Source organism: Staurois parvus, unplaced genomic scaffold (assembly GCF_062004578.1).
Source record: "Staurois parvus isolate SC_StPar_1 unplaced genomic scaffold, SC_StPar_1.0 ptg000548l, whole genome shotgun sequence".
Lineage (NCBI taxonomy): Eukaryota > Metazoa > Chordata > Amphibia > Anura > Ranidae > Staurois > Staurois parvus.
In genome coordinates, this window is record NW_028318344.1 from 176,549 (window position 1) to 193,541 (window position 16,993).

At 41.0% G+C, this 16,993-nt stretch overlaps 1 protein-coding gene across 3 annotated transcripts in view; it reads left to right on the plus strand.

Annotated features, from left to right (window-relative positions):
- Nucleotides 1-16,993, plus strand: part of RASIP1 (Ras interacting protein 1) — a 122,958-nt gene that overhangs the window by 88,536 nt on the left and 17,429 nt on the right. For all 3 annotated transcript variants that reach the window (XM_089690945.1, XM_089690946.1, XM_089690947.1), the window contains exons 8-9: nucleotides 6,003-6,118; nucleotides 13,428-13,668. In XM_089690945.1, coding sequence (XP_089547071.1) covers nucleotides 6,003-6,118; nucleotides 13,428-13,668 — 357 coding nt within the window. The remainder of the gene's footprint in view (nucleotides 1-6,002; nucleotides 6,119-13,427; nucleotides 13,669-16,993) is intronic.

The following is a 16,993-nucleotide window of genomic DNA, read 5'->3' on the forward strand; positions in this document are numbered from 1 at the left end:
AGTGACATGATTTCTGATCTGGAGTGTAAAGCTCCCAGCTCTACACATGTGCCATGGCCATTGTGAGAGAGTCCAGCTTTCCATGTTATTTTAAATGTATTTTACAATTTGGAGAAAGCAGCAGAAGGAGTGGGAGCACCTCAATATGTTTTTAGGCTCTGCAGTATAGGATTTGCATCAGCAGCAGTGACTATAGGCATGGAATGCCTAAATTTTATTTATTTATTTATTGGGGCACATCCAAATACCTATAGCGGCCAAGGCTGACAAAAATAGAAAATATGTAGCAGAATTGTGATGGATAGACTGATACAGCTTCGGAAGATGATACCACCTGCTGCTCTGAATGCATTTATGGGTATAGGAGTGCCTGAAAATTCGATGTGGACCACTGGACCAAATGAAGACACTCCCTTGTTTGTGATTGGTGAAAGGCAGAGAAATGTTTGGTGGTTGTGTTTTGGTGTGCAGTTTGTTTCTAGCTTGATAGTGGGCTAAACATGGTCTGAAACATTGGTGTGTGAAAAGGGAGCTTGACTACTTGTGTACTGCCGCGTTTTTGTAATAAAGTGAGAGAGGTTTTATTATGGACAAGAACCTCAGTGTGGATTTACTATGGTTTTGCATGCTTGAAGTTCCTCTGAATTGCCAAAGAGGGTTTTATCCTGGCACCAGGCACTAGATAAGCTGAAGTACAAATACAAGGGAGTTTGAATGTCTGACTCACTAAACCTCCACAGTGCTCATATAAAACAAGATGAAAGAATAATGAATGTGTCGCTGTTTGTCAAGAAAGCTGTGTTATGATACATTAAAGTGTTACTGTATATGTATTAAAGCATGCTTGTAATACTCACTGTGGAACCTAAGGGGTTAATCCTTTGCATTGTGCAAAAAGACTGTTTGATCCCATCTTCTCTGATCCTCCCCTTCTTCCACAGTCTCCAATCAATCTGCTGATAGTACAGAGCCCCAGGAGACACTCTGCACATGCCCAGTTTTGTGTGTATTGCTAGAGATTTTTTTTTTTGGGGGGGGGGGGGTGCATGTGATCAGCACAGGGCCAATCAGCACTGTCCAGACAGAGGGTCAGGGGTCATGCAGCCTCATAGGATAGTCAAAGAAGAATGAAAACTCCTACAAGCTTTAACTAGTACTCGGCCAGACACTGCTAAAAGTCAAAAGACTGCTATATACTGCTGATGTGAAAAGATATTTAGCAGTTTATATTTACTAAAATCATTGTGTTTCCATGTTCTGTGCACTGTGGAAGACTGCATATAGTGAATGCAAGGTCTTGGGTTTAGCAATACTTTAATATCATATTTGAAAGTTTTTGGAATCACTGCAGATATCATATAAGCCCACAGTGAAACAAAAATATACATTATCTATAATTTCTTCATCATCTCTGGAATAATTGAAACACACAGTTAACAAACACATCTTTGCTGCTTGTAGTACACAAAAATAGCAACATTTCCATTAATGGACCAAAAATTCTGTCTGTGTTATTTTTTTCATTATTATCTGTGTGTTCTTTGCTAAATGCATTAAGCAGCTGTAGCAGAAAACTATTATTCTGTATATATCTCAGTCAGATACAGACTTTCCTAATTCCAATTTCCTAATGCATGGCTTTCAGCTAATAAATGAATTGACTTACCTGTAAATTACTTACCGCAAAGTACAGTACAGGACACAGGACTTGTATTCATAGACAATGGGTTATATGCAGGCTACCTTTAGGTGATTGGATATTGATAAAAAACGTGCTAGGCCAGTCCCTAGAGTGTATGCATATAACCGGGCCTCCCCGTGTTGCTAGGAAGTAATAATTGCTCCCATTATAAACTATCAAGACAAGTTTAAATTAAAAAATTACAATACAAATTATAAGAGAAATGTTGATACTATACAGGCCAATAATTGCACTTTATAATGAAGAGGAGGTAAACATTACTACTATTCCTTAAAATAATTATTTATACTTAATGAGTAATACCAATACATTAAAATTACATAATAAATAAATATCAATACATAAATAAAATCAATACATACATTTAAAAAAATCTATTTTAGTTAATAATAATTCAAACATCCAATTAGACTTAACATATCTATATTTATAAGTCCATTAATATACTTAAAGATCACTGATAAAACAATTAATATCTGGCTCAATGTTTAAGTCATCAGTACTAATGTACTGTCTGTAAAATATAAATTCACTTTGTTCCCCTCCTGGAGAGGTCCCTAACTGTAGTGGAAACCCTCCAAGAGGGAAACATTCCTCAGAATTGCAGTTTAGATGGATCTCTTGCATGACAATGTGAAAAGTGATCTGACACACTATGATAACTATACCCTTTCTTAATATTCTTGATATGTTCCGTTCTCCTTATTTGTAATGATCGTTTTGTGCATCCAACATAAATCAACCAACATTGGCACTGGGGAACATAGACCACGTGCGCTGTATCGCAAGTTATGAATTCAGGGATATCATGCTCACATCCTGTATTGCTAAAAAAAGTTTTCTGATTGCTTCATTTCAGATTACCTTTGCCAGTATAGAGAGATAGAATCCATTTCTCATAAACACTGGCATATCCTATTAATGGATAAAGTTGCTTGGGCCAGTGTTACCACGCTTTCCTAGATTTGTGTATAGGAGGGCATGTAACGTTGGGGAGAAGGTTGTAAAAAAGATTTTGGATCCTCAAGGGAGGCCCTTGCTGTTTCCTCAGATGAAGGGTTTCACTGCTTGCTAAAAGTGTAAAACCTGTTGTATGGCCAAAAATAATGTAAGCAATTGGAAAAAAATGTTTTCTAGCAATACAATAGTGATCTTTAAGTACTGTATATTATTGGGCTTATAAATATAGATATGTTGAGTCTAACTGGATGTTTGAATTACTATTCATTTAAATAGATTGTTTATTTATGTTTTTTTTCTTTTTATTTATGTATTGATATTTATTTATGTATGTAATTCTTATGTACTGGTATCGCTCCGTAAGTATAAATAATTATTTTAAGGAATAGTAGTAATGTTTACCACCTCTTCATTATGAAGTGCAATTATTGGCCAGTATAGTATCAACATTTCTCTTATAACTTTTATTGTAATTTTTCAATCTAAACTTGTCTTGGTAGTTTATAATGGGAGCCAGGGGCGGACTGACAACTCATGGGGCCCCCTGGGCAATAGGGGATCATGGGGCCCCTGTGTCCTTGCCCAAAATCAAAAAAGCCTATGAAAAAGGTACCAGGGGAATCTCATGGGGCCCCCTACTGACCCCGGGCCCTCGGGCAGTGCCCGAGTTTCCAAATGGTCAGTCCGCCCGTGATGGGAGCATTTATTATTTCCTGGCAATGGAGGGGGGCACGGTTATATGAGTACACTCTAGGGACTGCCCTAGGATAATTTTTTTTATTATTTCCCGGCAAAAGGGGGGGGGGGGGTTAAATGCACTGTTGGATTAACCTCCGTGAATGTGCAGTGGGCTCTGGGCTGGGAGGGCACTATGAGAATGCGTTCCCTTTAATGGTAAAATTTCCAGCAACAGGGGGTTAAATGCACAGTTGGAGATTTCCCAGCAATGAAGGGCGTCAAATGCACAGTTGGAGATTTCCCAGCAATGAAGGGCGTCAAATGCACAGTTGGAGATTTCCCAGCAATGAAGGGCATCAAATGCACAGTTGGAATAATCTCTGTGAATGTACAGTGGGCCCTGTGACCAAGAGGGAGCTACTCGCGTTCTGCCTAATGGTAAATACTGACCAATAGTAGTGAAGAAGAGTGTATAAATAAGTAGTCGCTGCGCTGTACAGCCATCCCCTATGACTAAGTTGGATGTGATGAAACGTATCAGTGCGTGATGTGGCAGTGTGGTCCATCGGTGTTGAGAGTTGCTACTAGATGACCATGTCTGACTCCATTCCATAGGTGTACTGTATATGATGAGAAATTTTAATTTACTCACTTTGTGAGTGGCTTTTTATTTCTTAATAAAGTGTGTATATTGGTTACTGTACCGTTGGAGTTTATTTTTTTCTTTCCATGGCGATGATACCTGGTGTAGAGGAGTGTGGAGTTCTATGATGGTTTTACACTGCAGAGGTTTTATGTGAAGTTTCACAAGGTAATCATGCCAATCATGAGAGTGGGAGGCATGTATGTCATGTGAGTGAATACCCAAAAGGGAGTGATTTCTCATGAGCACATGGTGGTGTTTTTTGGGATGAAAAGTGGCATGTTTATGAAGACAATTGGAGCACTTAAATCTGCACTCAGTTGATATCATGGACTTATTTGATTAGGAATCAGTATTGTTAATTGATTCATCATTTTTTTTCTGCGGTGTATTTTATTTACAGTGCTACTGTGAAGGACTTTTTTTTACATGAAAGTACTCTTTCATTTTTTATATAAGGTGGCAGTTGTTGTTTGCATTTTATATGTATTTTATTTGCGATCTAGCACTTTGTGTACATCTTTTAAATAGGGTGCTGGATATATTTATAAAAAACATTTTTTTGCACCATTTTTAATTGGGCACATATTTAGTGCGGAGGCTACACATATAGATATGTACAGTATATATCCTAGATGTCCTAACATTCAGCCAAAAAAGTCCCAAAATCACTTTTTCTGTGAATATCAATAATTTGTATATTGCCGTGTTGTCCTCCATCATAAAAGTGCTAGATTCTGCATGAAGTTATGATTAATTAATCATCACCAGATACATGTGCTCCTCCACCTTCCAACCAAACCACTTACCTGAGGATATTGACCCACTGCAATGTGAGGTCTATCTGCGCCTTGCCCTTTAAATAGGGTCAATGCTCCTCGTCACCCCAATATTATCTTCTGTCACATGTACCATGAGCACTCCTCCATACATCATCAGTCAACTCCAGGAAACAACAATAGCACTCGTTGCGCAATATATTATCACGCAAATGTAATTCATTAAGAAGCAGGATTAAAATCACACTCAGCATAAGTGCACTACACCTAGTGCACATAAAAACAATTGCCCTTTTAATAAATTGACCTTAAGAACAAGCTTTGGCTTAGGATACCATACCAGGATGTCCGACTTCCTGTTCCTCCTAACGTGATGACGTCATATGGCTATGTTAGGTAATTGCTGGCTACAGGTGTCCTATCACTAAACTGAATGAGGCCAGTGGCCACAACTACCCGTGGAGAGCCACAGCAGGATAGTAGCAAAACACTAGATTCTTACAGAGTGGGTGAGGTTATATGAGTATGCTCTAGCAAGTCTTTTACCAGTGTCCAGTGGTAGCCTGCATATCACCCTTGTTTTATGGATACATATCACCCTTGTTTTATGTGTCCCATTTAATATTTTGTGCAGAATAGAATAGAAGTTCTCCAATATTATGATTTACCAGGGCCAGATTTACCATTAAGCACATAAGGCTATAAGACACAGGGGCCAAACAGTTGGTTGTAGAGATACTGATTGCACTTCTTTTTAAATCTATCATTAGTGCAAATGATCATCTCATATAAAACTATTTGCCATGAATAAATATATTCTAATCCGTGTAAGGACCACCAAACTAAGAAACCTTTTGTGTAATTTAAGTGTATCTATCAGAGGTGTGTCACACCAAAAGCTGTGTGCCTATAGGTTCCACTAATCAAAATACAGACCTGTAAGTGACAGCTAGCACAGGCAGTTAATCCACAAATGCAATTTAGTAATTGTCTGTCAAAATAGGTTAAAAAGGTGACAAAAATAGTGCCCTTGTAATGAAATACTACCATGTAATACAGATTTACTAGTGAGAATAAGTAGAAATGTGTGATCAGCAGTAGTAAAGACTATGAGCAGAATTGTTGCAATGTACCACACATATAATCAGGATGATGATGATAAGGAAAAACATTGCTACTAGCTACTACTACTTCTGTAAGATTAATAATGATAATAATATTATTTTTTTCTTTCTTCCAGCATCTTCCCAGGATGCTTTGCTTTCAAGTGACCTGGAGGCATGTGAGGAGTCTATGGCCCTTCTTGATGAGGTCATTATGTATACTTTCCAACAATGTGTGTATTATCTTACTAAGGTATGTAATATAGTTTTATTATATGGGGCTATAATTTACAGTTCTGCACTTCATAGTTCTGAATGTAGTTATTATATTTCAGCAATCATTTAAGCTTTTAAGATTTGTTTTTGTAGATGCTGTACATAATGAAAATGTTATCTTTTTTTATATTTTGCCTACACATATCACACAAACCTCCTCTACCTACTGGTCCGCTGGAAGACACATATATCTAAAGGGAAACATTTTGGGCTTATGTTGTCAGTGAGATAGGTTGGAAAGACCCATAACAGTTTAGACCGGGGTCTCCAAACTTATATACAATATAATATACTATATACAAAGGGCCAGTTCACTGTTCTTCAAACTTTACAGAGGCCAGACCGTGGACATTGGGAATAGAAAATGTCCCAGTATCAGTGGGAGAAAACAATGCCCCATTTGTTGGCTAATGAGAGGAACTGTGCTCCATCGTTTTGTCATTGGGAGGAATTGTGCCCCTTCATTGATGTTATTGGGCCCAATTGTTAGGGTCATTGGGTTGAACTGTGCCCCATTGTTGCAGTCATTGGGAGGAATTGTGCCCCTTCATTGGTGTCATTAGAATGAAATGCGCCCCTTTATTGGTATCAGTTGGGGGGAATTATGCCCCATTGTTGGTGTCAGTGGATGAAATAGTGCTCCAAGGGCCAGATAAAAGCAAGCAAAGTGCTGCATCTGGCCCCTGGGCCACAGTTTGGAGACCACTGGTTTAGACAATGCTCTACCCTGAAGTTCCCTGCCTATATAGTTGTTCAACTTGGGCTATCTAGAATACATTATATATCCAATTTCATATCTGTAAACCTTTTGATAGTACACTTTCAATAATTACATGTTATTTTACTTGACATGCGATTCCATACATTCCAGAACAAAAAAAAAAAACAAAGGAGCACTCCAAACCCAGTGGAAGTCAATAGGGTCACAAGCCTAGGAACGGTTAAAATCAAAATTCTCTTTAAGGTTGGGTTAAAAAGCATGACATGTAGGAGTCCAGACTGATACATCACCAAGCCAGTGGAGAGGAGAAACACATATTCCCAGAAGCTGCAGGATGACACATGATCCTGGACCCAACAGTTGGTTGCTTAGCCCAGAAGCCTCAGGACAGTGAGAAGGGTGTGTGCATGGCAGCCGCTGGGATGGCACGTCCACTGGAAGTCACGTGTACCAGATCTTGTTGTTATGTCATACACCTGGCGAGAGACTGCCCGAACAATGGCTGGTGAGGGCAAACTGGAAGCCTAGGGGAGCTCTCAAACCATGTCAAACCAAAGGAGAGAAGCTGGTCATCATGATGTTTCAGGGACTTGCCCCTTCCTCTGGTCATGACATGATACTCCTACATGTCATGCTTTTTAACCCAACATTAAAGTGAATTTTGATTTTAACTGATGCTAGGCTTGTGACTCCATTGATTTGTATGGGGTTATTTGTTGTTTTGTGCTCCTGTCTCATTGCTGGTCAGATGAGTTCTTGGTGCTGCCCATACTGTGGATATCTACATATCCCCTGGAACCTCATTGTGCTTGGTATTTGCACCCATTTATACTTTCCAGAACACATCAGACATCACATCAGTGTGAACCAGGACTAAATGACAATCTCATCAGTTCCAATCTCTTGATCGCTCCATGTTCTAGTTACACTTATGTGTTGGCTTCTAGACCATAGCAAAGTAGAAAGTAGTATTTGTGATAAGCAAATGGGTTTGTCCTAAAGGCCCTTTTAGGAGTCTTTTAGGAGTCTTATTACACTCTACAGCAGAAGGGTTGCTAGGATTGTAAATGACCAGGAGCACCTCAAGGAGAGTAAGAATGAAGTGCATGTACTGCGCTGTGGTGAGCAGTGGATATGGACACATTGTCTTAACAGTGTTAGGGGCCTACAAGAGCATGGTTAAATAAAACTCGAGCTTACTTGCTGCATACACTGCACACATGCAAGAGTTCTTGTACCTAAAAATATAGAATGCATGAAGGCAACAAACCCTCTTGCCTTTACATCCGCTCTGAACTTCATTAAAATGATCAGAGATTACAGAGAGTATAGTGTATATAGTGCAGGAGTATGTAGCACACAAAGTGCAGGGGTCAGGCTTACCGAATGCACAGTGTGCAAGGGACAGAAGTGATGTGTAAAGCACAGAGTGCAGGGGTCAGGAGAGTGTAATGTTCAGATCGCAGGGGTCAGGAGTAATTAACACAAATAGTGCAGGAGTTAGTGGTGTGTAACTCAGAGTACACGGGATCAGGATAATGTAGCAGACGGTGTGTGGATCAGGGGTATGTAATGCACAGAGTGCAACATCCCTCCCCGCCCCTAACAATACTCTCCCCATGTTCACCTTTTAGCAAAAATCTCCTCTCCCCCCAAAAACATTCCAGCAGTAACCTGCATGCTCACCCCCATGCACAAATTTCCTCTGTAAACCCTAATTCTCCCCAATAAAAAATCCCCCCCCAAACTCACTTCCCAGCACAAATCTTTACCACCCCCAAACCCTCCTCTCTATGCCCCCCCCCCCCCCAGTATAAATCTGCCACCTAAGCATTATGGCCCCAGAATAATTGTCTCTTTTCAGAGGCAGTGTGTTGTGGAGAAAAGCCAGTTGTTGCAGTTGCTGGGGGTCATAGTGTTGGAGCCTGAGACACCGCGATGCTGGACACGTGACCCAGGTGCCCAGTGCTAGTGTTGCTCATGTTTTACAGTATTTTTTTTATTAAGAAATGATTTGGAATATACACTGATCAACCATAACTTTATAACTACCCACATAATATTGTGAAGGTCCCCCTTTTGCCTCCCAAACAGCCCCTTTGCTGCCTTTATAGCCCTGACCCATCAAGGCATGGATGCCACTAGACCTCTGAAGGTATGCCGTGGTATCTGGCACTGAGCCATTGGTAGCAGATCCTTTAAATCTTGCAATTTGTGAAGTGGTGCCTCCACTGATTGGACTTGTTTTTCCAGCACATCCCACAGATGCTTGATTGGATTGAGTTCCAGAGAATTTGGAGGCCTAGTAAACCCCTCCAAGTTACTGTTGTGTTCCTCAAACCACTTTTTCAGTGTGGCAGGGTGCCTTTTTCTGCTGAAGTAATATTGTTTCCATGAAGGGGTGTACTTGGTCAACAACAATGTTAAGGTAGGTGGTATGTTTCAAAGTAACATCCACATAAATGGCAGGACCCAAGGTTTACTAGCAGAACATTGCCCAAAGCATTAAACTGCCTCTGCCGGCTTGCCTTCTTCCCATACTGCATCCTGATGCCATCCCAGAGAAGCAATGCACACCCACTCAGACATGATATAAAGGAAAATGTGATTCATCAGACCAGGTCATTGGTACAAACAAATATCAACCACCCCAATCTACAGGGTGTCCCTGAAGTCTGGACACATAGGAAATATCACTCTGATATATGTGAGTATGTAATATATATACACAAGCTCACCATACCTTATCCCCTTGACTTCTTTTTTTGGGGTATGCTAAAGAAGTAAGTGTACTCAATGAAAACCACAGATAATTATCACCTGAAGGAATGCATCATGAACGAATGTGCTGAAATTTACGAAATGTGGAGTTACTGCATTGGGTTCATGTGAATCTTGAAAAGTACATGGAACTTTGCATCACAAATGGTGGAAATCACATTGAAGATGTTATTGATTAATATTCCAATGAAATAAAATTATGTTTAAAAATGTATTGAAATTTATTGAAAATATGCATTTTGTCTATGTGTCCAGATGTTAGGGACACCCTGTGTAACTGGCCTTTGAAGCAAGGAGTACATGGAAGGGCAACACATGTGAAAAAACAACAAATAAAAATTCCCCAGCTCATTTACCAGCCAGCTTTCATGAAACCAAATTGTCCTGTCTAACAGTTCATGTTAAATAAGGGGTTTCGTTTCCACACATTTGCAAATATATGCGTAAGCTGCAGAAGCCACTTTATGGCACTCCAGTATATCTGCAGTCCTAACTCTAAAAATTTTGAGAGTCCTCAAAGTTGGAGCATATATATAACAATTAATAAATTAAGGGCAGTTATACCTGGAGGGAGCCCACTTCTCCTTAAAGGTATAGGAACACACTGGACACCCACCAAGAGCACAATGGCAGCAAAGCTAAGCAGTGCATCCTCTCACCAATTCACCAACAGTACAAAGAAATGCTAACACCCCAATCTCTAATTGGCTTTTTCAGCATGGTGCATATGGAAGGGTGACGCATGTCAAAAAACAGCAAACAAAAATTCCCAGCTCTGCAGTTAGGACTGCCGATATACTGGGATGCCGTGAAGTGGCCTCTGCAACTTACTTATTCACTTACAAATACACTGCTCAAAAACGTAAAGGAACGCATGAGATCTCAATGAGGAAAAATATGCTGGATATCTATACTGATATGGACTAAGTAATGTGTTAGGAACGTAAGGATGCCCCATTGTTTGATGGTAATGAAAATGATAAACCTACAGAGGACTGAATTCAAAGACACCCCGAAAATCAAAGTGAAAAAATTATGCAACAGGCTAGCCATTTTGCTGACATTTCATTGCAGCAACTCAAAATGGTACTCAGTAGTTTGTATGGCCCCCACTTGCTTGTTTGCATGCCTGACAACGTCGGGGTATGCTCCTAATGAGACGACGGATGATGTCCTGGGGTATTTCCTCCCAGATCTGGACCAGGGCATCACTGAGCTCCTGGATAGTCTAAGATGCAACCTGGTGGAGTCAGATGGAATGAAACATGATATCCCAGAGGTGTTCTATTGGATTTAGGTCAGGCGAGCGTGGGGGCTATTCAATGGTATCAATTCCTTTATCCTCCAGGAACTGCCTGCATACTTTCGACACATGATTCCGGGCATTGTCATGCACCAGGAGGAACCCAGGACCCACTGCACCAGTGTAGGGTCTGACAATGGGTTCAAGGATTTCATCCCGATACCTAATGGCAGTCAGTGTGCGATGGTCTAGCCTGTAGAGGTCTGTGCGTCCCTCCATGGATAGACCATCATTGACCCACCACCAAAAAGGTTATGCTGAATGATGTTACAGGCAGCATAACATTCTCCATGGCTTCTCTAGACACTTTCACTTCTGTCACATGTGCTTAGGGTGAACCTGCTCTCATCTGTGAAAAGCACAGGGCGCCAATGGCAGACCTGCCAATTCTGGTGTTCAGTGGCAAATGCAATCAAGCTCTATAGTACTGGGCAGTGAGCACAGGGCCCACGAGAGAACATCAGGCCCTCTGGCCACCCTCATGAAGTCTGTTTCTGATTGTTTGCTCAGAGACATTCACACCAGTGGCCTGCTGGAGGTCATTTTGTAGGGCTCTGGCAGTGCTCATCCTGTTCCTCCTTGCAAAAAAAGAGCAGATACTGGTCTTGATGATGAGTTAAGGACCTTTTACAGCCCTGTCCAGCTCTCCTAGAGTAACTGCCTGTCTCCTGGAATCTTCTCCATGCTCTTGAGACAGTGCTGGGAGACACAGCAAACCTTCTGGCAATGGCAGTGGCCTCTACCTGTAAAACCATTCCTGTTTTGGGGGCCGTCTCATTGTTGCCCATCTAGTGTACCTGTTGTTAATTTCATTAACACGAAAGCTGCTGGAACTGATTAACAACCCCCTCTGCTACTTAACTGACCAGATCAATATCCCAGGAGTTTAATTGACTTGGTGCTACACTCTGATTAAAAAGTGTTCCTTTTATTATTTTGAGCAGTGTATATACGTATGCTGACCTGCGTCCCCAGCCAAAAGCCGCTACAATGGGCATGCAAGCATCAAAACTGTACAACAGAGCAATGGAAGAAGGTGTAAAAAAAAACAATAAACAAAAACTCCTAGCTCACTTACCATTCAGCCTGCAACAAACTGAATTACCCTGTCTAAGGCCTCTTGTACACTGCAGCTGCTACATTGACATTTAGGAGCAATTGGGCCCCTGAACTCTCCTCTTATCCTATGTGTCCAGGTAGGATAGAGGAGTTTACTGGCATTTCTCTGAAAGTACAAAAACTGCATTCAGGACAAGAGTTTACCTGTAAACTCACCTAACTGGTTTGAAAAAATACAGTTTAAGTGAGCTTTTAACGCTGATTTTCTCCTGTCAGGAGAAACAGTATTTACAATAAACCAGTGTACATGAAACGTAACAGTTCATACAAAACCCCTTTTGTTAATATGAACTGTAAGGACCCATTCACACCAGAAGCTGCATGTAACTGCACATTTTTTCCTTGTACCTATGCATGCAGTTGGCGTGCACTTTACATGCAGTTGGCGTGCACTTTTCTGACTGCATTTGACCTTTGAGACCACTTCCTTCTTTTTTTTTTTGTTTGGCTTCTATGTGCACTGTGATGTGCTGCAGTGCATTTGTAGTGCATTTGCGGTGTGGAAAAATGCAGTATGCTGTACTTTTCTCCACTGCACTGAACTGCACTGCAGTGGTGTGAACTGTGGCCATAGGATTGCCTGGATTTTGGACTGTCTATGCAGTTTCAATGCAGTTCACAATGCAGCCAACTGCATTCAACTGCGTTAGGTGTGAAAGGGCCCTTAGACAGGGTAATTCAGTTTGTTGCTGGGTGGCTGATAAGTGAGCTGGGTGTTTTTGTTTATTGTTTTTTGACACCTTCCATTACTGTGTTGACCAGTTCTGATGCTTACATGCCCATTGTAGCCACTTTTGGCTGGGTACATGGGTCAGCATGGGCACCCACGATTACGCAGTCTTATACACATCAAGCTGCAATGTCCAATTTTTCTGCTTTCAACACATCAACATGTCTGCCTAATACAGCTGATGGACTGTCAGATGCCATTGTAGGAGGAAACCAGAGTACCCAGAGGGAAACCCATGCAGGCACAGGGAGAACATGAATGGATAAATAGAACAGGTGAATAGACTGTTAGCCTACTCAGCTAGCAGTTTGCTTGTAGGCATGATTCTCAGAGTGAGTGCACCGGAACATACAGTACACAATATTACCAATAAAATTGCACACACTGTACAAGGATAGCCAGAATGAAGACCCAGCCATATAGCTCTGACATGAAACATGGCACTTTGGAACATTTTATTATGAGAATGTGTTATTGCCAATCACAAACAGGATTTTAATGAATGTATTGGCTATTTAGAAATCTGGGGGGAATGGCTGAACAAAATCAGAAATATTCAGCTCATATATAGAGTACAGCTTTTGGTAAAGCTCTTTCTATAAAACAACATTGTGTTTTATCCTTCTTTTTAGACCTTGTATGCAGCTTTGCCAGCCCTTCTGGAGAGCAATCCTTTTACCGATCCTGCCAGTCTGTCTGATGTAGGAGAGCTGAGCAATATGCCAGAAGGCACACGTGGAACTCTTGCCATTTACCAGGCTACACTGGACTTAACTCGGGAATGTGAACTGCATCCAGATCTTGTGTCCCAAACATTTGGCTATCTCTTCTTTTTCTCCAATGCATCACTCTTCAATACCCTAATGGAAAAAGGTAATTTATCTTACCGGTCTGGTTAAGAACCTGTAACAAGGATTCCCTAGGGATTGCTGGTTGTTGGTTCCTCCTGCCATTCCCAATGGTGACCCACCTTAACTGGACTCAACAACTTACCTACACACCAGTAATAATAACAAGGGCTTTATTTAGACTGGAATAAGCAATGGAAATAGAACACTGATTAAACAACATTAGTCAACAGTAACAGGGCTAACACTGTCAATTACAAAAACAATTATAAGCGTAACAAACTAAATGATGTTCATCCCCTTAGTTGCCTGTGGTTCTGCCAGAATGCATGAGCTTACCCAAGGAGGAATGACTTTACCACAATAATAATGGCAGTCGCTGAGCTAGATACCCTTAAAAAATAAGGTAAAGCAGATAATTATTTGGTCTAACTACTATGTTTAGGCCCTGTGTAGCCATTGGCCAGTAAAATAATAAAAGTGATTTTGCCTACAATGGGGACCTTGAACTTATGTAGGAGCATTTGACCTTCAATTAAAGGTACTCCCAATCCTTAGGTAAATGGAACTTTCTGCAGTGTCTCAAAAAGTTAAAGATTGACGCAATCTCACTAAACAGAGCTCTGCTGGCAGCAGTAAGATCCCAGGAGCAACAGAGAACTTTAATACACACTGAGGTGGCCAAATTGCCTCTCACCAAACTGATACCATGTACCTATACCTCTCTTCCTGATAGCAATAACTCCATTAAACAATGTCCTAATGGATTGGATGAAGGCAGATACAGTAGAAGCTGCTCCATCCCAAGACATCTCTGCATTGCTCACATATCTTCCCTAGGGGCCAGGCAAGAGGTAGCACAACACTCTGAGGCTCCCCCATCAAGCCTGTCCCTGTATCGAATGCCTGCATGGGTCTTCTGCTCTGCTGCCAGACTGCACCATTTTCCTTCCTTTGGGGTTCATAGTCCACATCCTTAGCAAGTCCTCTCACCTTGGTGCCCGTCTGGATCTCTCTCTCCACATACACAGCAGCTCTTGCTGTGGGCTCTGGCCTAGTCAATTCCAGCTTGTGTCACTCTAAGTCCTTCTCCCTACTTCTCCTTTCCTGACCACACTCCCTCCTTGCTCTCTGCATTTGCCTTTAGTAAATCAACCCCATAGATTCTAGATTGTCTCTGTACAGAAAAACAGACTAGGTTCCCATTGCTTTTTCAACACATATCCAACTTCTTAATATTGTTTCTACTCATTGCTGTTTCATGCTGCTCACATCTACATGTTTGGCAGATGTGTCCCTGCTCAATAGCTTCAGCTGCATCTTTTTCAGTGCTAATTGACCGGTTGATATGCCATCAGAAGAGCTGGGCACTGTACATTGGACTCTCTTCAGTACCTACCTTCCTGTGCTGAAAACATCTCCCCATTGCACTGCCATGTTTCCTCAGGGCTCCTGTACTGCACCACAGGCAGTGCAGGTGATATGTTCACCTATATGGGAGCCTGAGAATCTCTATGGGCTCTGACTAGCCACCTTCCCCACCTGTAGCACCAACAAAGTCCTTTATACTCACAAATGAGTATGCTGTCACAAGCATACAAACATGTATTGAGATTCAAGATGGTATTGTGGCCACAGCATAGTGACCTGAAAAAGCTCCTACACTCAAAGACATATGTGAAGGATCCTGTGTATGGAGATTGTCTATGCCAACTTAAGTATGATGACAACATTGATCTGAGTTTCAAATCCTGATACTATAATTCTGTCCCTGGATCTCAGACCCCAGCAGAAATATCAATGCAATGCAATATCAAAATTGTAGAGTGTATGCTAACATTAACAACTGTTAACCTTAACAGATAAAAAGTAGAAATTTAATTAAATACATTTTAAGTAAAAGTTTAATTAATAATTAATTTAATCTTTCAAATGGTTTATAGGCAATGGCATACATTTAAGATGTTATGCTGTGATCTGCTGTACTTGGCCTGAAACTGGGATGGAACATTGGATTTTCCATCATTCTGCTTAGCAGCATCTTTGGTTAATTCTCTCACTCATCTTTTCTGATGGAGGAGGGGCTGGTCTTATGCAGCATCCATAATGTAGCAGTTCCTCTCATTGTCCTGGCAGGTTATCTGCAGGAAGTGGTGTGCTTCCTCCTAGCCTTGCTCTCAGGACTGCTGGGAGCATTTTTTTCCTTCGCAGCAGGAAGCAGAAGGTCGCCTGGACTGTAAAGAGAGAATGACGTGCCTTTCTTTTTCCATAACACCACCAGCCCTTAACTCTTTAATTGGTCCAGCAGGAATCCAATTCTGTGTAGTATACACTGATTTATGCTGCAGTTTTAGATTAAGGTATTACTTTCTGCCAGTGTATTACAATAGTGGTAAGGACAGAAAAATATAGATGTCACTTATCATTAAGTGTGGTTTATCGTTCTAATTTTAGCTGATCATTTGAGTAGTAAAGGCTACCACAGGCACGCATGAATGAAAAGTTGCTTCTATTCAAGCCTATAAATGTAAAGTTTCTACCAGGCCAACTGTCCACAGGCAAGGAGGTAGGGGGGACTAACATAAAAGATACTCTCTTTTAATTATCAGCTATGTACTTTTATTACATACTGCCCCCCTCTCTTACCAGGTCCCACCTGTGTGCCAACTCTCTCTGACAGTGGTGGCTTCCTCTGTTGTGTACATCCTCAGGCCCCAAATAGTGACTCCCCATAGACCAGAATGGGGCCATGCACCAGCATTAGAGATGGTAGGAATATGGCCTAGTTCTAGTCTATGGGGTGTTACTGAGCAGATTCAGACTGTCACTGTTAGCAAAAGATAAAAATGTACCAGGATGGGACTGGGGTTGGACGTGTTTCTAGTTCAGATTAGGTTAGGGGGATATGGAGGGATGGCTGGGTACAAGTGAATTTGTACTTTATTGAAATAGCATTTTACTCAAGATGACAATGGTAGATGACCATTACATGAAATATGGTGGCGACACCCTTAGTTACCATAGTCATAAAAACCATGACACTGTTCAGGTCTAATATATAGACATGTCTATTATAGACTAACATACAAAGGTGACCCATACAAAGAGAATAATTTATCCAGGTAGAGTTGACTTGATGATGGGGCTTTGATGCTGCAAGACACTGTGCCACCTTCTCTTGTGGGCATCTAAAAACATCTTATGTTATAAATGTAGGCTCTCACTTAATCCTCACTATACTCAATCAAGTAAATGTGCAAAATATGGACACTTTTGTTATTGTTGTGCAAGTGAGTTTATATGTCTTATTTTTCTTGTCTGTTACTATTCTGACAGCACATATTTTTCAG